This window comes from Hyperoodon ampullatus, assembly GCF_949752795.1.
Source record: "Hyperoodon ampullatus genome assembly, chromosome: 3".
NCBI lineage: Eukaryota > Metazoa > Chordata > Mammalia > Artiodactyla > Ziphiidae > Hyperoodon > Hyperoodon ampullatus.
Window position 1 is genome coordinate 30,419,961 of NC_136916.1, and position 22,126 is coordinate 30,442,086.

General features: G+C 41.5%; 2 protein-coding genes across 4 annotated transcripts in view; both read right to left on the bottom strand.

Annotated features, from left to right (window-relative positions):
- Positions 1-928: 928 nt before the first annotated feature.
- Positions 929-12,314, bottom strand: TM2D3 (TM2 domain containing 3; the record flags this gene model as incomplete). Of its 2 annotated transcripts, none has more annotated exons than XM_079701021.1 (6): positions 929-1,232; positions 3,152-3,227; positions 4,691-4,865; positions 10,069-10,226; positions 11,738-11,815; positions 12,224-12,314. In XM_079701021.1, the coding sequence occupies 6 exons, from the start codon at positions 12,312-12,314 to the stop codon at positions 1,067-1,069; spliced, it is 744 nt and encodes a 247-aa protein (XP_079557147.1). In that variant the 3' UTR covers positions 929-1,066. The 2 variants fall into 2 exon arrangements, with proteins under 2 accessions (XP_079557147.1, XP_079557146.1); XM_079701020.1 differs by having other exon boundaries at positions 11,738-11,830.
- Positions 12,315-14,183: 1,869 nt separating this feature from the next.
- Positions 14,184-22,126, bottom strand: part of TARS3 (threonyl-tRNA synthetase 3) — a gene marked incomplete at its 5' end in the record, with an annotated part of 52,143 nt that continues 44,200 nt past the window's right edge. For both annotated transcript variants that reach the window (XM_079698955.1, XM_079698954.1), the window contains 4 exons: positions 14,184-14,745; positions 16,067-16,181; positions 16,814-16,886; positions 19,106-19,210. In XM_079698955.1, the coding sequence (XP_079555081.1) occupies positions 14,597-14,745; positions 16,067-16,181; positions 16,814-16,886; positions 19,106-19,210 (442 nt within the window). In that variant the 3' untranslated portion in view covers positions 14,184-14,596. The remainder of the gene's footprint in view (positions 14,746-16,066; positions 16,182-16,813; positions 16,887-19,105; positions 19,211-22,126) is intronic.

Genomic DNA, 22,126 nt, shown 5'->3' on the forward strand with positions numbered 1-22,126 from the left:
TACACACTACTATATATAAAATAGATAACCAACAAGGACCTACTGTATAGCACAGCGAACTATATTCAATATCTTATAACCTACAATGGAAAAGAATCTGAAAAAATACACATACATATATGTGTATATATATACATATAAACATAACTGAATTAGTCTGAAACACTGTAAATCAACTATACTTGAATAAAAAAAAGTTAATTAAACATTTTTTTGGATTAATAAATGTTTTTCTTTCCAAGAAAGGGTCTACAACAGATCTTACAAAGACTCAGAACCATTTATCACACCAACACATTTTTTTAACACTTCCACTGTGTGTTAATGAGCCAGCCAATTATGAATATATCTATTAGAATGGAGTAATGTCCTGAAAAATAAACATTTTACTTCTTAATAATAAAAGTTGCTAGGATTAGTCAAGATTATGTTTTAATATAAAAAACATAACAGGAAGAAGACTGAAAATTTTTAAAGTACCTTGTAGCTTTATTAATTCTCCAGTACTCTTGCAACATTTTATATTACTAACAAAATTCCAATCACAGGAACCAGACACAAAATTTCTGCAGTTTACTTCAAACAGTCATATATGAAGACCAGACTACATAGACATTACACTGCAAAACTCAGAGATGACTGAAATTTAGGTACATAATCTTATTTAGCTAAAGAATAAAAACATTTCCCACTTTCTGCAATTATAGCTGACAAGCTTTTTACGGCAGATGACACTCAGGCTGGAGATACATGTGGCACAGTTTGAGGTAAGCAATATAAAACTCAAGTCTACAAATTGAACAGATTTTCAGTCGCTGCACAGGTTGTTCTTCTAGTTTAATTAAGTTTAAATTTTTCCACAGAAAAAAAAAATAGACTTCAGGCAAATAAAAACAAATTCCAGATAAACATAGTTCAGTGTTTTTTATTTTACCTTCATCAAGGCAGGCAAAGTACAGATGCTGTACATTAAAAACATACACATACACCATTCACGGCACATGGACTCCTACAGGGAAGAGGCCGTTTTCTAAGCACTGCTCCTCTCTGAAGCACGCAACTGCAGCTAAATGTACAAAGAGCCATCCGCTGGTCCCACGTAGCCGACTCCAATGAGCAGGACGTCAAGCAGCGTCCATATTCCCAGGCCCCCAAAGCTGAAGAGCTTGCCGAGGCCTTCTCGCCACTGGCCCAGGTAGAAGCGGTCCGCTCCAAACCCACCAAGGGTGATGCTGCAACAGCAAACAGGCCTGGAGTCCATCAACGGCCCCCCGACTGCGCCTGCATTACTGCGCCTCAGTAACCGCTAACTCACATGTGGGAAAGGGCCTCAAATCACCAGATCCCTTAATCAGGACACAGTGACTATCTCACAAATGTACAACACTAAACAATCATGGGCAACAAGACCGTTTAATTGTCAAAAGTAAACACAATTTTTAGCTGTAATGAAGTCTAATGGTTCTCTTTTCAAGAAAATCGAGCTTGTTGCTTTTTTAACCTTGAAATGGCACATCCAGGAGAGCAAAGTGGGGCTAGTCCTACAGACAGTGCAGGAACATGGTGGTCAAAGGTGGCATTGCCAGGCAGCCAACACCACATGGCTGCCCAGATCAAGTTGTGAACATTGTCAGTCACCCATCTTTAAAAATTTCATGTTCAGAATAAATGACTTTTAAGGTTCCTTCAAATTCTAAGATCTAACAATATTCGGACTTCTCATTGTATTTCTTTTAAAGTTTTTATTATGAAAAATTCCAAACATATAAAAGTAAAAAGAAGAGAACAGTATCCATGACCCAGCTCCAATAGTTATCAACATGTGTCCATCCCTGGTTCATCTACACCCTTCCAATCCCCCACCCCGAGTACCAAGAAGCAAACACCAGGCGTTATCACATTCACCATGAATATTCTCAAAGAAACCATATTGAGCCCAGAGAAGAAAATTATTCTTATTTTTAAAAAATCAGCTATTAAATGTGCCACGGTAATTTAAGATGTCAACAACGTGGGGGAAGCTGGGTGAAGGGTGTATAGGAACTCTCTAGCTTTGCAACTTTCCTGTAAATCTAAAATTATTCCAAAATAAAGTTTGTTGAAAAGCAGAAAGTCAGCTGTTAGTTTGAATGTGAACCACTGCTGACAAAGACGCTGGGTGTCACCAAATCTCACTGTCGTTGCATCTAATTTTCTATCGTGGACCTGTCTTTCACTTTCCAGCTGTGCCTTCCTGCCAGCAGGATCCTCCTCTTCCCCAGCCCAAACCCTGACACAGTGGTTCCCGACAAGGGGCCACTCGGCCACCCCTGGAGGCATTTTTGATTCTCACAGCTTCAGTGGGGGTTGGGGAGACTGCTAACACCCAGTAAATGGAGTCCAGAGATGCTGCTGAACATCCTGCTCTGCACAGGACGCCCCACAGCAGAGAATTCGTGGCCCAAACGTCAAAAATGACAAGGCTGAGAAGCCTTGCCCGCGTCTCACCACAGGCCACAGGTCACCTCAGACTCTTACCCTAAACCTCCAACAGCGGATGCCCACCTTCCTAATCAGGGAATCATTTAACCAGCACCCCACCTGCCCTTCCCTCCGGTGGGAAGAACTGGTACAATTTTCTTTTCAAACTGTTGAAAAGTTTAAGTAATACAAGCCAATTTTTATGTAAAAATTTTAAGTCTATAATTATGTTTGAATGGTGGAATTATAGGTGATTTTCAACGTTTCTCTTTGTCACTTTCATTTTTTTTTCCAGTTTTCAGTACTGAGCATGTATTATTTTTTGTAATAAAGAAGAAAATTACTGAAAATTAAAGATATACATCATAAACCTACCGACTTTAATTAGTATATGGCATTTTACTAATTCACGGAACACCCAGGATGGGAAGCACTGACTGGTTCTAATGATCTCTAGTAATGACTACAGTCACCTCTAGAATGTGCAGGCCATCTTGGGAGGAAAACCAGCAACGGGCCATTAAATTCCATGAGGGTACTGGTTTGACCACCTAAATAACCCCCTACAGTGCTGTCCTTATGGTCTACCTAACACATGGCAGGATCTGAGTGGATGGAGGAGGAGCTTGGAAGAGCCCACCAACCCCAACGAAATCCAAATGGCATCCGACTTACTAGAAACAGAGCTTACCTCAGAGCCAGAGCAGTAGACCACTTATAACCGCCAGTCCAGTTGCAGTACAGCATTTTCGGAAAAGTACGGTTACCTTAAAAAAGGGAAAACACTCCACATAAAAACACGGGTATAAAAATACTCTCACACAGAGACTAAATTATAACTAGGGGCCTTGTGATTTACAATCTAAAAAGTCAACTTTCTTTACAGAAGTAAATGTTCACTACAATGAATGGTAAAAAGAAAGCCCTGACTGTCTATGAGCACAGACTCGACATTTAAATCAGTTTTGTGAGGATCACAGCTTGAAGAAGGTAAAACATCCCACCTGCTGTGAAAACGTGGGTAACATGGGGCTGAGAAAGACAAACCAGGCACCGGGAAGGGAGCAGGCCCACAGAGCGCCCAGGAGTCCTGGGACACTGGGCTGTCCCAGCCAAAAAAAGTGAGACTGAATCCACCTTACACCATACACCAAACCAACCCCAGGGGACTAGAGACCTAAACGTGAAAGGCCACATTTACAACTTTTAAAAGAACGTACAGGAAATTATGAATCTGGAGTAGGAAAAGATTTCTTACAACAAAAAAGGGCTAACTCTGAAAGACTAAAAACTTCAACTAACTAAAAATTTAAAGTTCTGTTCAAAAGATATCAAAAGAAAGAGGCGGGGGGGAAGTTAAAATCTGGGAAAGGATATTAGGGACACCAAAAGGTTACTACCCAAAATATAAAAGAATTCCTAGAAGTCTGTAAGAAAAAAAAACAAAACGTAGGGATAACAAGTATTGGAGAGGATGTGGATCATCACTAACAGTTGTGTACCACTGGTGGGAATGTAAACGGATACAACCGTCCTGGAAAATAACACATGCAAGACAGTGTATGCCAGACAAACTCCTGCACATGTGCAACCAGGAGACATGGACAAAAGCTTTGACAGCAGCGCAATTTGTAAGGAAAAAAACTGTAAATAATCCAAATACAGTGGAGAAAGGATAAACTATGATACAATCTTACAAGTTATTACACAGAAGTTAAAAAAATAGTAATAAGAGAAGACAAATGGAAGAATCTTAGAGCCATGATGTTGAAAGACGGTCTCAGAAGACCATAAACAGTCTATATTATACAATTCTAAAACATGCACTACTGAATAATTTACATTATATTCTAGTACATTCATGTGATAGAACTACAAAAAATTTAAGGAAAAGGAAGTGAGATGCTAAGAACATCCAAAAGGGTGGTTACCTCTGAAGAAGAGGCAGGGTAACTGGGTGCAGGAAACACACTCTGGTAATTTCAATGGCATCACGCTGCTTTAGTTGTTAATTTGGGTGAAACTCAATTATACATTACGCTTTATACCTTACACATTTTTTGTTTTATCAAATATTACATTTTAAAATAAAACTGGCATAACTAAAATAGTGCTAATAAATATTTCTGACAAAACAATTAAAATTTAATTCTCAAGTTTCTGGTTACAGTTCCATAAATAAGCCTAGAGAAAAATATCTTGCTCACAGATTCCCTTAACACTGACCTACCCAGGCAGTGGACATGGTCCCGCACGGTGCAGTTGGCCGTGTAGCGCTGCCGCGGGCAGGACACTGCCATGCAGCTGGTAGAGCTGGAGCACTCGTAGTCGGTTTCCGGAAGCTGCCAGCAGAACCTGCAAGTCATGTTGAGGACAAAGCTCTTTCGGGATTTGAAGTCTTGATCCTACGTACCAAAGGACACAGAACTATTCAATCATAATACAGTAGTTTGTTAATAGGTCAATAAAACTACACAGTCACATGGCACCAAATGTCTAAAATACTTTATGACCTAGGAGGAAGTGGCAGAAAAACAGGTATCAAACCAATATGTACACAATACAAATGTATATGCTATGATCCTATGACCATAAACATACAACCAAAAATATATACCTAACAAAAAATATCTAGGTAAATGCACAACAAAGTAACAAAGGTTATTTCAGAATGATAAAGATTATTTCATCACTGTTACTTTGGCTAAATTTTTAATAATACACATGTGTACTTTTATAACACAGAAAAAAGGAAAATGTACTTTATAAAGCCTCAGAGTCAGCGAGTTCAAAGGGCAGAGAGTCCCTATGCTCAAGGTCATGGAGCTGCAAGCCCGTGCAGAACACAGGAGCCCTGTTCCTGGAGGAACAGCCTGGCCACCGGGTCTCAACTCTTCCCTAGGAGCCGCCCTGCGAGTGGCCCAGAGCCCCAGGGCTGTCACTGCTGTCACACACCCACGAGCACCCAGCAGGACCGACCCATAGGCAGCCCCAGAAAACCACTCCCAACTTAGAATGAACTGCATAGAGAGGCTGATGAGCAAGTGTTCACTGTGGGCCCTGAAATTTGAGACCAGAGAATTTTTTCATTTCAATTTTAAATGTCCTTATTTTGTTTTCTGCCTATAAGAGCAGTCCATGTTCTTGTATGTTGCACATTTGGAAATTACAGAAAAAACCTGTAACCTCTCCAGAGACAAGCACTTTTAACCTTCTTTCATTTTTCCTTCCTATAGTACAGATTTACATACGTGGAATTATACTGAAAACATTTTGTATCCACTTGACATTATACTGTAATAAATATTTTTCAAAATCATATTTAAGGGGTAACACAATCACCTCTGGAAGTATTATATTTATTAACTTTTTTGATTAATGCAAAACTCCTATTATGGACAGTATTTGAAACTGAGTAAGGCACCGCGTGATTTAAGCAATATTGTTTTAAATGTCTGCATATTTCTAGTGATGCATCCATAACACGTTTCTTATCAATTGTTTTTTAAAACTAGGTAATAAGTGTACGTGGTACAAACTCCCAGAGACAACAGGAGAGTGAGGAGGAGGCTGGTGCAGCCCGGCCCTCAGCAGCACTGCCCTCCCCAGCACCAAGCACCACCGCTCACCCACTCTGGCCTTCCAGGGAGTCTGTTCTATGCATGGGCACGTTTACGTCAGATACTTTTTTTTTTTTTTAATTTAATGTTCCCACTGATATTTACTTTTTGCTTAATTCTATAGATATCGATAAATATCCCTAGAGCTGCTTAGTTCTTCTCAATGGCTGCAATGTATTTATTTCACTACACAATGGACCATAAATTAAACTGTTCTCTTTTGTACATTCTGCTTGTTTCCAATCTTGCCTGTGTGAACAAAGCAGCTAAGAATATCTTTAGGCATATTTATTTGCATACACGTGCAATATGTAATATCTGTAAGATAAATTCCTAAATATGGAATTGCTGGGTCAAAGCTTATGTGCATCTATAAGTTTCAGAGATAAGACAAAGTGCTCACAAGAGGCTGACTAACCTACCCGTCTGCTAACAAGATACAGGAGTGTTTGTTCCTTATACCCTTAAGAACTCAGAGTGTTAAACTTTTTGATTGTTTTGCCAATCTGATAGTTTAAAAAACGCATTGATTTGTACTTAATCATGAGAAAAATTAAACTTTTTTTCATGCATTGAAAGTCCAATTGTATTTCCTTTCCTATGAACCATCTGTTCATGTCCTAAAACCATTTCTCTACAGGACTGTCATCTTTTTCTAATTGGCTTTTTGGAAGTCTTTATATATTATGGATATTAGTGCATTATTTGTCACGTGTGTTAGAAATACTTTTTCCTAGTTTGTCATTTATCTTTGGCCTTCATGCTTTTTTTTAGGTCATGCAGAAATCTCTAATTTTTAGTAGTCAAACCTATCAATTCCTTCTTTTATGGCTTCTAAATTTTATTTCATACTTAGAAAAATATTCCCTACTTTGAGATTATAACAAAACTATCTCATGCTTTCTCTGGTACTTTGTGGTTTCACTTTTTCACATTAAATCTTTGATCTGAAATTTACTTTGGATAAAACAGTATTCCACTTTTTTCCATATAGCTATGCAGGCACCCCAGCATTTACTGAATCCATTTTCACACCACAAAAAAGTATAGATCCCAACAAAAGCTCACCTGTAGTAAAAAGATTTGTTACCTTTCCTTTTGTGAAACAGCTGTCATTAGTAAGGATACAGAACCTATCTGAAGGAATTAAACTTGCTTCAAATACACTAGCAGACTGAGCTCTTCTCCAAGGAACAGAAAGCAGCGTTTCTATCAAGCACATTTCCAACTGAGGTAACTGGCTTGATAGCTCCCATCATAGCTGGAGCAGGAGCTAGCTGATATGAAAGGGGTTGCAGGATTTTTGCATTAATTTCTATTTATATACTTAACAGGGCCGTTATAAAACAATTTCTTTGACTAGTGTAATCTAGGTAAGGTTCCCTTGCTCTGAGTCCCTATGCAGTATGCATTAGAAGGACAAGAAGAGTTTCTTTCTTTCCATTAATATGAAGTTCAAAATAAGGTGCGGGAGGGAGGGAGAGAGCTGAGTGCAGCACAGCGAAAGGATGAGCATTTGCATGTGCACCTGTGTATGCAGATGGTCACAGCTTATTTCTTCCTGAAATGCTAACTTATTTAGCGAGACAGGATCCTACAGGTGGTCATTAAACAAACAAGGGAAGAATGCACGGCCGGCCCCAGATCACCTGCCCGCAGCAGTCCTGGGGCCCGTGGCTCCTGACAGCCAATTATTTGACTGCTCTTCATTTTTAAGAAGAAACAGACAACAAGACGCTCCTGAGGCCGCCTTCAAATGCCACACTTGCGGGCTGGGCACCTGCTACTTTACAGGATTCGTGATGACTGGCTAGTCAGGAAGCAGGTGAGGTGAAAGCACCTGGGGAGGAGAAGGGGAGGAGAAGGGAAGGAACCCATCCAGGGCACACCTCAGCCAAGGGGTGAGGATGCACCAAGGACCAGGACCCAGGAATTCAGAAACTTCTGTAAGCTTTGTAATTTCTCCTATTCTCTGCTATTTTCCGCTAAATGAAACTACTTGTTTTTGGAACACCTAAAGAAGGAAGAAATTGAGAACTATGTTTCATTCAGGAACCAGCTGTGAGAGATGAATGTCAAAGACACTGAGGCAAACAAAGGAGGCTAATTCTGGAAAAGCTCTCCTCAGCCGTCAGTTTTCTCATTTTTCACAAGGTACCTACTATCTGCCAGACCCATGAAGTACGCAATTTCAAGAGCCTTCAAACAGGTTTCGCCATTACGTAAGTAGGAAGAAAATTCTATGTAAGATACAGCAACAGAGACTAACTGATAATCCAAGGTCAGTCATGAAGATTACCCGGCAACTAGTTCAATTTTCCAGCACACTTTAAAGGGTAACTCTGATATAAGAAAATGACAAATACTGACAGTTACAAACACTATGTCCAGACACTGAGAACACATAAAATCTCATTTCCCCTTTGGAGTGAAGCCTCCCTCATGCCCTCTCCTGATACTAGACCTCAGGAGAAATAGAGAAAGAGCCTGGGGGTGGAAGGAACTTTCTAATCTAGCCCTCTGCAGACCAAGTTCCAAAAAACCGAAGGGGAAAGGTATCTTGTTCAAGTAAGTTAGAATCGCTGGGTCAAAGGGAATCTGCAAAAGAGAATATGGTGGGCTTCCCTGGTGGCGCAGTGGTTAAGAATCTGCCTGCCAATGCAGGGGACAGGGGTTCGAGCCCTGGTCCGGGAAGATCCCACATGCTGCGGAGCAATTAAACCTGTGTGCCACAACTACTGAGCCTGCACTCTAAAGCCCATGAGCCACAACTACTGAAGCCCATGCGCCACAACTACAGAAGCCTGAGCACCTAGAGCCTGTGCTCCGCAACGAGAAGCCACCGCAAGGAGAAGCCTGCGCACCGCAACGAAGAGTAGCCTCCAATCGCCACAACTAGAGAAAGTCTGTGCGCAGCAATGAAGACCCAACGCAGCCAAAGATAAATAAATTAATAAATTAATTAAAAGAAAAATCTTACTTCCTACTGCTCCCCTTAAAAAAAAGAAAAAAGACAGAGAGAAAGAATATGGTTATGGAATCTGTTTTCCTCCTTGACCATCTCCCAGAAAGAGGGCGCCATGGAAACACTTTAGGAAAAGCTGTTCTGGGCCCATCTCCTGATTTAACAAGAGACAGATGACTAAATCACAGAGCTAGTCATGGCAGGTCCAAGAGTAAAACACTGCCTCATTCATTTCTACTCTCTATCTCACCCACATGCTAGGACTACAATGAAGTTTGCAGTAATTTCCCTGGTCCAATGGTTCAAAAATGCAGATATGTGAGTCTCCCTGCCCTCGTCACATTCAACAGGTGTGGGGCTGCCTTCTGAAGCAGGTATCCCGAGAGCACGCTAAGGAACACCGGCTGTGGAAGCCTTTGTAGGCTCCTTTCTGGCTGTCAACATATCAGAGATGGGCTGCAGGTGTGACCACTGTAACAGGGTCATTTCTAATGGGCAACAGTTGGTGCGTTTGAGCCTTTTCTATTTCCTACTTTTTGTAAGAAGTCTGACAATTGCTTCAATTTATCCTTATGTCAAAAAATTGCTATCTGGGGCTTCCCTGGTGGCGCAGTGGTTGAGAGTCCGCCTGCCGATGCAGGGGACACGGGTTCGTGCCCCGGTCTGGGAAGATCCCACATGCCGCAGAGCGGCTAGGCCCGTGAGCCATGGCCACTGAGCCTGTGCTCCGGAGCCTGTGCTCCGCAAGGGGAGAGGCCACAACAGTGAGAGGCCCGCCTACCGCAAAAAAAAAAAAAAAAAAAAAAAAAAAAAAAAAAAAAAAATTGCTATCTGAACCCTTGTAATCAAACCTTACTTGGAGATGGAAGTTTCCACCTTCTGATGAAGTTGACTTTATTCCTCAAATCTTACTTTTAAAATGCAGGGCACTTTCTGAATTTCCTCCATAGTCAAGTCTAAACTCTACTTATAACTCGAGCTTTACGATCAGTTTATTAAGAATAAGTAAGCTGCAGTACTTACAACACAGGTAACAGAAGGTTTGACTGTGCAGTCAAAAGTGACAGGCTTCCCATAGACACAGGAGAAATTGGTCTGGCACTCTATACAGTCTGCGGGAAGTCTGCTACACAAACCATTGCTCGGACACTTCATCATATAAGGTGGGATATCGGTGCTTTCTGTGAGAGGTGAGAGAGAAGCTTATTCTCTTGCAATACTGATTACAATAACAGAGGAAAGCAATTTTCTAAGCTTAAAGAACACAATCATGAGCATAACATATATACAGTGCTAGGAATAAATTAGGACCTCAAAAAGTCTATCATGTTACAAGATGAAAAAAAATGAAGGCTTACAGATGATAAAGTTCGTTCAAGATCACAGAGGGACGGCAAAACTGGAACCAGAGCCCAAATCTCTCAGTTTCCAATCCAATGTTCTTTTCATTTGAATTCACGAATTTGTAAGTGAAACCCCTAACCCTCTAAGTGAATCAATCGGTACAACAAGGTACCAACCCTAGAAAAACGTCCTGTCATTATTCCACTTTGGTACTTCAACAAGCCACCATCTGCAAGTAACATTTACAATTTTACAGTACCAAAGTTCAAAACAGTTCTTTATATTAGTAACTTATTCAGTGGGTTGCAGTAAGTTTCTCCAGCCAGCCTAGCTGGGAGTATAATATATTACTATCACTTAAGAGAGGATCAAAATTGCAACCAGTATTCTCAGGAAGAGAAGCTTTCAAAAACGTCCAAGAGAGTAAAAAATTCTTGTGCTTTCTCTATAAAATAATCTAGGTTTAAACTCAAGTATGCTGCTGTCTTCTAGTAGTCTTTTATAGAATCAGTAAAATACATCTGCCAGTTTCAATTTACTGAAGTAATGGAACTCTAAAGGGATGAAACTACAGAGACCAAAGTTCCATTTAGCAAAACACACTAATACTCATTTAAAACTGGTCCTACTTAAAGTCACTATTAAGTGGGCAATTCTACAAAATACCTACAAAAGGGTATACTTACAAAAGGGTATAATTCCTATTATACCCTTTTGAAATAGGAACAAAAGAAAAGAAAATTTTCTTTTCTTTTGTTCCTATTACTACCGTGGCTGGAGGATGGGCACTTAGAATCACAAAGCCAAGAGTTTACAGGGCCAGGACAACCCCACTACCTTAAAAAGATGAGAAAACCGAAACCCAAAAAGGTGAATATTTTGCTCCAGCTCCCAGCAGCACCACCAGAGACAGATGCCAAGTCTGTACCAGTCCCTCTGCAATCCCTCCATTTCACACAGCCCTGGGGGAGCCTTTAATAATATCCAACATCAGGAACAGGGTTCCAAAAGCACAAGAAATTTTCTGAAGGGAAAGAAGCAGTGGTTGAAGGTTATCTTGATGAATGAAGCGGAAAAAAAAACAAAACTTGAAATAAAGAGATGGAAACGGGGAGCCTGTGACTGGAAAAAGATGAGACAGGAATGTCAAAAGGTATTGAAATACCAAGACTGTCTACAGAAAAGGTATGCATCTGCCTTTAGTTCACATAATCTAAAATGCAATCAATAAAATGTTCAAAACATGGAAAGTGATTTCATATTCTACAAGAAATTTTATCCAAAAAGAAAAGGAAGAGACCACTAGATACAAATATACACGTTTACTAGAAGACAAAGCGTCTAGTACCTGCTGCCCTGGGCACTACTGTGAACGTACGTGTGGGGCCCGGATCCTTGTCGGACTGAGCCAGCGGCTGCGAAGGCTCTACACTGAAGGACCCTATGATTAGAGAAACGAAGACCTCAGGCTGTGTGTGCATCGCGTCAGGCCCACAGCTGCTTGGGCAAACATCTCGGCCTGACCGCCGGGAAACTAAACATGAAACCCAATGGGGTCGACACCAGTTTAGGTCTGCGGGCAACTGGAGACGACGGGCGGTGCCGAGACCCAGCTCTGCGTCCCCGGCCGAGCCCCCAGGCCCACAGTTCGAGGCTCGCGGCTCCGGCTCCCTGAGCCGAGAGGTGGCGGCAGGACGCGCCGGACTCGGCTGTAGCAACCCGCGCCCTCCGCCCGCACTCAGCCTCCGCCCGAGGGCCCAGGCCGACAGTCCCCGCGGTCCTGGGTTCCCCACCCCTCAGCCCGGCCCGGCGCAGACCCCTGCCCCCAACTCACCGCCGCCCGAGAGAATGTAGAACTGCGAGAGGAACAGCAGCACGCGACACAGGCGGCGCAGGCCCCACAGCAGACCCCCTGCAGCCGCCATCTTGCCAGCGGAAGCACTTCCGGGCCGTGGGGGACGCCGGGCCGAGGGGTGGTGGGGGGTGGTGGGGGGTGGTGGGGGGTGGTGGGGGGTGGTGGGGGGTGGTGGGGGGTGGTGGGGGGTGGTGGGGGGTGGTGGGGGCGGGTCCGGGGGTTCCACGGCGCAGGCGCGGCCCCTCCTCCCGAGTTTCCCCGCGCCCCGCCTCCTAGGACTGCCGGGTGCCAGGTCGCTGCCAGCGCCTGTGACAAGGCGTTCACCTCTCCCCCGGCGGCTGGAGACACGGAAAGGTCACCTGGACCCCGAAAGTCACACCTGAGGGATCGAGAGCAGAGGCGGAGAAATGTGGGAAGTTGGCCGCTGTTTACCTGTGGCCGGATCTGTACGTTTAGAGACAAAAACTGCTGCTGTGCGCTTGGTACCGTGCGGAGGTTTGACGACGTTACGTTTTTGTCAGACTAAAAAGCCTCTTGTTTACAGATGAGGAAACTGGCCCAGACTGCTCGGTAAGGACCCCAGGTGTGCCAGGTGGCCCCCAAGGACCCACTCCCCGCGACCCCAGGGCCCGGGCAGCGTCCCGCGAGCATCTCTCCAGGCCCGCTCTGCCCGGATGTCTAACCAGTCCTCAGAGACGCTCCTCGAAGGCGGGGAGAGGCCGGACTGAAGTGCGGCCGCGGGTCTCAGGCCCCCAGACCCCCCTGGAGGAGGCCCGCCCCGGGAGGGAGCTGCTCCCAGGCCGCGGCTCCCCGCGGCCGGCACAGCGATCCGCACCTGTTCCCACCGCAGCAACCTTCGTGCTGGGCTGCGCACGGGCCTCCCTCTCCCCGCCCACCCAACACAAGGTTGTCTGGGGTGGGGATGGGGAGTCTTCTGACACCCCCTGCCTCACTAGCACGTTTGGTGAATTCAAGGAATGTATCGAATAGTGCTTGGCCTCAATTAATTTGTTAGCTTAAACAGGTACATCACACAATCTGCACCTTCCAGCATCACACAGGCCTGACCCTTGAACAACTTCGGGGTGAGGGGTGCAGTGTAACTTAGAGCGGGCCCTTCTCATTCGGTTCTTCCCTATCGGTGACTCCACCTCCTTAGATTCCACCAACTGCGGGTAGGATTGTGTATACTCTAGTATTTGCTATTGAAAAAAACCCACGGGTAAGTGGACCCGTGCAGTTCAATCCTGTTGTTCACGGTCAGCTCTACTGGTTTCTCTTCCAACTCTTCAGGAAGCTAAATGATAAGTGTGTACAGAAGAGAGAGCAGGTCTTAAATTTATTTTGAATTCCACAGCACATAACCAAATAAACACAAAAAATACTGCTTGATTGGTAGCTAAATTCACTACTGACATAAAGCCATTTTAATTCAGTTCTGAGCAGTAAGGTATTCCTCTCAGTTAAAATCAGAAACCCACTTGAGTATGTAAGCAAATTATTATGGTATAAACCTATAGGTGAAACCCTGGAAGCACTACATAACACATTTTATTTGAGAGTTTATTTTTTCTAAAGATAAATAAGGTTCAATTGTCATTTATTTAGAATTAAAATGGCAACTCTTATCCTATAGTGGAAACTACAGAAGATCGCACAACACTGAATTTCTTTGAGTTCAGAATCCTTTGTTAGTAATCCAATATTTAGTACTAGCTTCTTCTTTGTGATTGTTGGTTAGTTAAAACAATTTGATTCCGATTTTGAAAATAAAGTTTCAGGACCTCCCTGGTGGTCCGGAGGTTAAGACTCCACGTTTCCACTTCAGGGAGCATGGGTTCGATCCCTGGTCAGGGAAGTTCCACATGCTGTGGGGTGTAGCCAAAAATAAGAAAAATAAAGTTTCAGTGTGAACTTTAGTAAAACTTCAGTTAAAAAATACCTGAGACATAATGTTATTAGAAAATAATATCACCCCATATTCAAAAAGCTTTGCAGACTTTTATTTGAAACTTATCTTTTGAAAATCAGAATTCTTAACAGTAACATCCCATAATGCTCATTTCCTAGTATTTCCCTCTTTGATGAATGACATTTTCCCACTGAAGTCTCTCAAGGTATTTGGGAAATTTAAAATTTCCCACACTTATCCTCTCATTGTCTGCAGACACATTAGTGAATCAGATTTTGTGCATATCAGCCACTCCTTCCCCATCTCACTTCTCACTGTGCCCATCAGTGGACCAGACAGTGGGTCCTAAGTTCTCAGAAGAAGTACGAATGGTAATTAAGGAAAATGCATGTTCAGGGTTCAGAACAAGGTTACACAGATGTGAGCACAAGGAAAGGACTTCAGAATTCTTCCTCAGCATTCAGGGTACGTGATTTCTTGAGATTCTTCAATTTATCAATGGCAGAAGTTACTGAAATCTCTCCATGAATTTTGTTGTCTCTTGTTCGAACATTTACGGCATTATTTGTCTTCTCCTTTTCTCCAACCACTGTAGAAAACAAAGGGAAATAAATATATTTTCAATCAACAATTTACTAAATATTAAGTCAGCAGTCATATGTCATGTGTCTTATTAAGTTTTCTTCTTAGTACTAATCACCAAATATCAATCTAATGTCCATTTGGTCATCCTCTAAGAGTAAATTTCTTGAGACAAGGAATGACTTCTAATCCCATCTCTCTATTGTCCATTTTCGAGAACACCTGTGGTGGTCGTGGGGTACAGGTGGGAGGAGGGAGCTCCTAAAGACCCCTGACTCCACCTGGCACACTTGATGAATCAAGAGGCAGGCACCAGACACGTGCCCAACCAGCCAACAGAATTTTCTGGAATATATGTAAAAGGTTTGTTCTCACTAATGACCCATACTGTGAGATGATGCAGAATTCTGCCGCCATGTTTCTTGCTGTCTGGAAGGCAGATACTGGCCAGCAAGTAAGGGGGGATAAAGTAGATCAAGATAAGCATAAAGAAGCAGATCAAAACAGGGAACAGAAATGGGGAGAAATGGTCCTGGTAACGGTTGAGTTCCCCTTCCAGTTAGTTTTCTAATGATTTGGCTACTTAATTCTACCTTCCATGGCACAAGATACTCTAACTCCCTTCCAATACATTCCATCGTGTCTAAGCTAATTTGAAATTTCTGTCACAAGAAGGCTGACTGAAGCATCACAGTACCTACTACAAACACTTTTGATGACAAATTGCTCATAGGACAGCCCTGTGCATATTTATTTTGCCTTCTACAGAAACTTTCAACTTATAGGAGATAACCGTATCATGCCTGCAGGCATATAAATAAGTTTCCCTTGATTTTGAATCATTTTTACAGTCAAAATTTTAGATTCTGCATCTAATTACTCATGTTCCTCAAGGACGTTTTATTTTTTCACTTAATTCTTTTCTTTTGATCATCTTAAATTTGGAACATCTCCTAGTCATTAGTTTAATCCTAAAGATTTCTAATAAACCAGAAAAGCAAAGGAGATTATTTCAGGCCTATCACATGACTGAAACATACGGAGTATAATTCTACTGATAAGATCATTTTCCACTGTCGGTTTGAGTTATTAATTCTTCCTAGTAATACTACACCACAGGATCCATGTGAAACTTCGTAACTCTTCTTTTCTGGCAAATAACAAAAAGTATCTAGCCAGGAACATCACAGACTCTTCTTTGTGTATAAGTATTCAACAGCTATTTGTCATAATCAAGCAGTTATACCATATTCTTTGTTTTTTGGGGTTTTTTGGAATTAAAGTGAAAAAACAAGCATTTGGGAAAAATATATACAAATTTAGATTACCCAAAATAAAATTATACTGATCCAGCTGTGCATTTTGTATTTTCTTATTTAGTGTACAACTATGATCTAAGTCAACATCAGCCATGAATCCTTCTTCAAAAAATTCAGTGGATACCTATAAGAGAATGAGACACTTTCATTAATACATTGTGTATGGTAATGCGGTGGCCAGCCTCCAAGATGACCCCCAGGGTCCCACCCCCCGGTATTCACACCCTTGTGTGTCCCCTCCACCTTGTACCAGGTTGGTCTGTGTGACCACAGTGGAGGGAGAGTGATGGCACCCCACTTCTGAGATGAGGTTAAAGGGCTGAGTCACTCCCCCTGCCTCGACCTCTGAGAAGCCTCACCAGGCACCCGAGCCAGAGCCCCCAGCCAAGTTGTCCCAGATTCTGACTCACAGAAACTGAGATAATAAATGCTTGTTGTTCTAAGCTGCCAAGTTTTGGGGTAATTTGTTACACAGCAACAGATAATATAAGTATTCTTCCTAATAGAGCCACAAGGAAAAGAATAACTATGAGATGTTTTAAAACACCAATTTCTCAAAAACATTAAGAAATAAAATAGTTCTGATATAGCTACATAGACACGACTCAGGTGTTACTGAAAACATTTACTGAAAACATGGGGTGGTAAATTAATGTATTAGTTATGCAATGTTTTAAGGTGTGAATAACATTCCAAGTCAATGACGTTCACAGACCACATGCCAAGATTATGTACTTTAAATGTCTCTAACTTTACCTGAAGTGCATATTTTTCACAAGTTGGCTCCACAGGGATGACCATTACCTGACGAGGAGACAGCCAGAAAGGCCTGAAAAATATAATACGTATTTTTAAAATGACCATTTATTACAAGATTAAAAAATAACCAAAGAGACTTTTTTCTTTTTAAGTAAGACTTCACAAGAGAGGAGGTTCAGTAGAGGGGTGTGGAAATAAAGCAAACTATATTAAAAGGCAATAGAGGAGACAAAAGGGGAAACTGGGCATTTTGATTGGAAAGGGAGGGAAAACAGGTTGGCAGCTAGATGAAAGGGCTAAACATCACTGACCATACGATCCAGCAACCGCTCTCCTGGGTATTTATCCCAGAGAAATGGAAACATGTTCACACAAAAACCTGCACACTAACATTTATAGCAGCTTTACGTATAATAGCCCCAAAATGGAAATATCCGAAATGCCCTTCAGCGAGTGAATGCTCAAACTGTGCATCACACTACAGAACACCATCAGTAGTGAAAGGGAGCCAACGACTGGTACTTGAGATGCCTCGGATGCATCTCAAGGCAACTCCACCCAAGGAGTGAAAAAAGTCAGTCTCAAACGGCTGCACGCTGTGATTCCATTTATGTAACATTCTGGAAATGACAAAATTATGAAGATGGAGACCAGATGAGTGGCTGCCAGAGGATGGTGACAGGGATGGGGTAGGAGGTGTGTGGCCATAAAATAAACGACAGCATGAGGGATCCTTATAAGTAATGGAACTGTCCTGTACCTTGACTGGCGGGTACACAAATCTATACGTGTGCACAAATGCAAGACCTGAATGAGGTTGGTGGATTGTCACTCCCCAGTTATGTTGTATACAGTTCTGCAAGATGTTACCATTGGGGAAAACTGGTAAAAGGTATGCTGGACCTCTCTGTAAGTGATTCTACAGTTATCTCAAAATGAAAATGTTTTAAAAGATGGAAAGGTGGGTATAAGCATGTTTGATGTAGGAAATGTTTGCCTTTTTCTTCAGCACATTTAGTTTGAAGGTGGAAGGAAATGCACGGGGACTATTACCAGATGGCACTTTGTGCATGTATGTTTTTACATACTTATTCTTAAATTACAAAAGCAAAATAATGCATGTGACAAATGTAATTATATACATGATGAAATACAGATTATAAAATGAAAAGTAAATGTATCTTTTTGAGCTCTGTTCTCACCACTGCTTCAGCCCCACCAACTCAAGAGAGCCACATTTTAAACATTTCTATTTTTATTTCTCACGGAGATTTCCACCACAACTTGGTAGGTGTCCAAAGGCTTGCTGTGTAAACTGTGGAGGGTGGTACTCTGTCTCCACAGGGAGGTGTGCCCACACCATCTCCTGATCCTCTAGTTCTACTGCTCTCTTGCAAGACCCACCATCTCTCACTATGTTAACTATTTACAACAGAATCAACTGGAGAGAAATATAAACATGTTAATTCACACACACACATATTCATATCTGTAGTTTTGGATTCTCTGTACCTGTAATAGACTGGACAGCCCCATGACACCTCAGTATATTTCTCTAGGATTGCAAATAAAATCTAAGGGACAGACACAGACTCGGGCAATACCATCCCCATGGCCCATTCTGAGCGACCATCCACATACCAAATCTACTTGTCATCTGGTTTCCAACCTAAGAATCTCATAAGTCTCTGACCCTGTGGCCAGAGCAATAACCAGATCCCACGCATCAATGTAACCCACACCTCTGACCACTTTTCCCTCCAGGCACATAGGGTGACCAGACATACCACTCAAAAGCCTGCACTCAGGGCATTCACCTTCCCCCTCCATCCCTGGAGGGGGATGTCACTGCAGCGATTCTCTTTGGCTTTGGGGCCATGTGTGAACCAGGCTTACATGTTTCCTCCTAAGTCAGGGGTCACAGGGCTGTGAGGTCAACAGCATAGCGGAAGGAAGGAGGGCAGTACAGCTAGAGACGGTGCCCTGAGAGTGTGGGCCATATATGTTCCAGCGGCTGGATCTCTGAGGGGTTTGTTTGAGACCGGTGAAAAGGTTACTCTTTAATTTTACTGAGATCCCAAAAAGGTAAATGATAGTGTTATGCCACGCTGCCTTTGTTTTCTTTGTTTTGTTTTCTGGTCTGGCAGATGCCACAAAAATTTTTATTTGCTGTTTGGATACTTGCTAATTATAAGGCAAGAGCCACCAATTTTTTCATATTAATTTCACCTTTTAGACATGATTTTTAAGAACAGTAGACATATAGCTTTTCTTTTCCATATCGCTTACCATTTTCCTCCATAGTTTTCTGAGAGAATGGCTATCATTCTTTCCACTGACCCCAAAATGGCTCGATGAATGATCACAGGGTTCTTCTTATCATCCCCATCCTTACTAAAAAAATGAAAATTATCCACTTAATTATTCTCTTAAGATTCATAAATAACTTTATCTTCTTACCTTATATTTAAAAGGTATTTTCCCAAACTAGGTAAAACAATAGATTACTCATAAATTGTCTTTAAACATAAATGTGCCATTAATTAGAAATAAAGGGTTTTTTTCTTTCAAATTATGGTACCTTTTATCCTTTATTTTTTTAAAGAGATTTTGCATTATGTTTCTTATTTTTTTAATAGTTTATTATTTTTAAAATTTATTTATTTTTGGCTGCATTAGATCTTTGTTGCTGCATGTGGGTTTTCTCTAGTTGCAGCGAGTGGGGGCTACTCTTCGTTTCGGTGCACGGGCTTCTCACTGTGGTGGCTTCTCTTGTTGTGGAGCATGAGCTCTAGGCGCGCAGGCTTCAGTAGTTGTGGCGCACGGGCTTAGTTGCTCCACAGCATGTGGGATCTTCCCGGACCAGGGCTTGAACCCGTGTCCCCTGCATTCGCAGGTGGATTCTTAACCACTGCGCCACCAGGGAAGCCCTATGGTATCTTTTATAAACCAAAGGGAAGTAAAATATATCATCTAGGAAAAAGCAACGTAATATTAGATCACTATCTCTATTACAAATCTACTGATTATTCTAAACTACTAGCTTTATTTGAAACTACCAGTTTACTCATATTGAGAGGCAATCTTACAAATCATATTTTTTAAATTAACTTTATTTTGAACTATGGCTTACTTCACCACTAATTTATTGAACTATTATCAAAGACATTGCAAAAATAAAGAAAATGGGTTTCTGTAGTCTGTAATAGAATATGTTGGTATTCTATTAGTTTGGGTTAATGGTATGACCACAGTGGCTGGCAAAAAATTTACCAACCTTAGTTAGTTAGTTAGTAGTTATTAGAGAATATTGAAAACATATACAAAAGTAGAAAGAATAGTATAATGAACTCCCACATAACTCTTTCTCAGCATCAGCAAATGTCAACTCACAGCCAACCTGGTTTGGTCCAAATGCACCCATTCCTGACACCATCCACTGTAAACACACTGCCATATTGTAAACACTATGCCCCCATACTACTGATATATTTCAAAATGTTCCTGGTACTTGTTCCAGAAGTCCACTGGTCAAATTCCGTTTACACACCTGAAACCTTCATGACATTCTCCTTACATTTGAGAATTCTCTCCTCCCTTTCAGAAAAAGATGTAAAAAGCAAATTACAACTGTTAATTGTAATAAAGTAAGGTACTCCAAGATCTGTGCACACTTTTCCCAGAAAGATAAATTTCACATTATTGCAACAAATGTAATAATATGTGGTGCTTACAAAGTTCTTAGGACAAATTTTTATCTAAACGTTGTACCAGCTAGTTACTACTAAAACACATATACACACAGGTAAAACAGACAAATAAAAACAGAGACTCATTCATTAAACTCACTTCAAAAGAGTTTTCATTGGACATCGTCATTGCCAATCATTTCTGCTAAGAGCCACGGCAGACTGACTGCAGGCCAAATCCTCTGTCAGATCCTATAGAAGCTTTGGGGTGGGGCTGGGGGGCCTGAGTCCAGTCCTGCTCAGATATATGAAGAAATAATTCATTCTACAAACTGGAAACAGCATGGTATGTTCCTGAATGTCGCATAATGTTGCCTGTGTAGGGAATGAAAGAGAAGCAGCATGATCCTTTCACAGGCCCCTGGGTACCAGAAACTTCTGTCCCATCATTTATTTTAAAAGAATTAAAATCAGGTCTAGTCTTAAGAAGGGCAAAGAGTGACCTAAACTATGCTTACACATCTACACTTTCAGGTAAACATTAGAATTAATGACAAGTTCCCCCAAACAATCCTCGTGGATTTAGTTGGAATTACATTGGATTTAGAGATACATTTGAAGAGAATTAGTACCGTCACAATATTGATCCTTCCCAGTCCAACAGTGGTGTGAATCTTCATTTAAACAACTTTTTTTGCCTTTGATAAAGTTTTATGGTATATATTTCAAATAAAAATTATATATTTATATTCCTTGTTAAGTTTATTCCTAGATATTTTGCTTGTTTTTTTTTTTTAATTTATTTAATTTATTTATTTTTGGCTGTGTTGGGTCTTCATTGCTGCGCGCAGGCTTTCTCTAGTTGTGGCGAGCAGGGGCTACTCTTCATTGAGGTGCGCAGGCTTCTTGTTGTGGTGGCTCCTCTTGTTGCGGAGCACAGGCTCTAGGCACGTGGGCTTCAGTAGTTGTGGCACACAGGCTCAATAGTTGTGGCACACAGGAGTAGTTGCTTCGCTGCACGTGGGATCTTCCCAGGCCAGGGCTCGAACTGGTGTCCCCTGCATTGGCAGGCGGATTCTTAACCACTGCACGACTGGGGAAGCCCCTTTGCTTGGTTTTTGTTATTGTTGTTGTTACTGTTTCTGAAATTTTTTTCCATTGCACTTCTTAGCAGGTTGTCGCTAATATACATGAAAGTAAATTGATGTTTGCATTTTGACCTTATTGCTAGGTACCTTACTTTATTATCAGTTTTAATTTTTCTCCATCTGATTCTATTGGATTTCTAGACATCTTAGCATCTACATACAATGAAAATTTGGCTCTTTATTTCAATATGTCTTTGTATCCCAGAACAATTGTGAGTAAGAGTACAAATAGGCTAGTCACCTTATTCTCAACTAAGTAGAGATGTTATTGTTGTTTTTTAATAAATACTCCTTACCATTACAGGAAAATTTGTTTCTGTTCCTCTCACAGGAATGAATGTTACATTTTATTCAATGCCTTTCAGTGCTGTTGAAGGTAATGGGTGACAATACGCTTCATAATATTAAACTACCCCTGCTTTTTTTTTTTTTTTTAAATATTTATTTATTTATTTATTTATTTATTTGGCTGC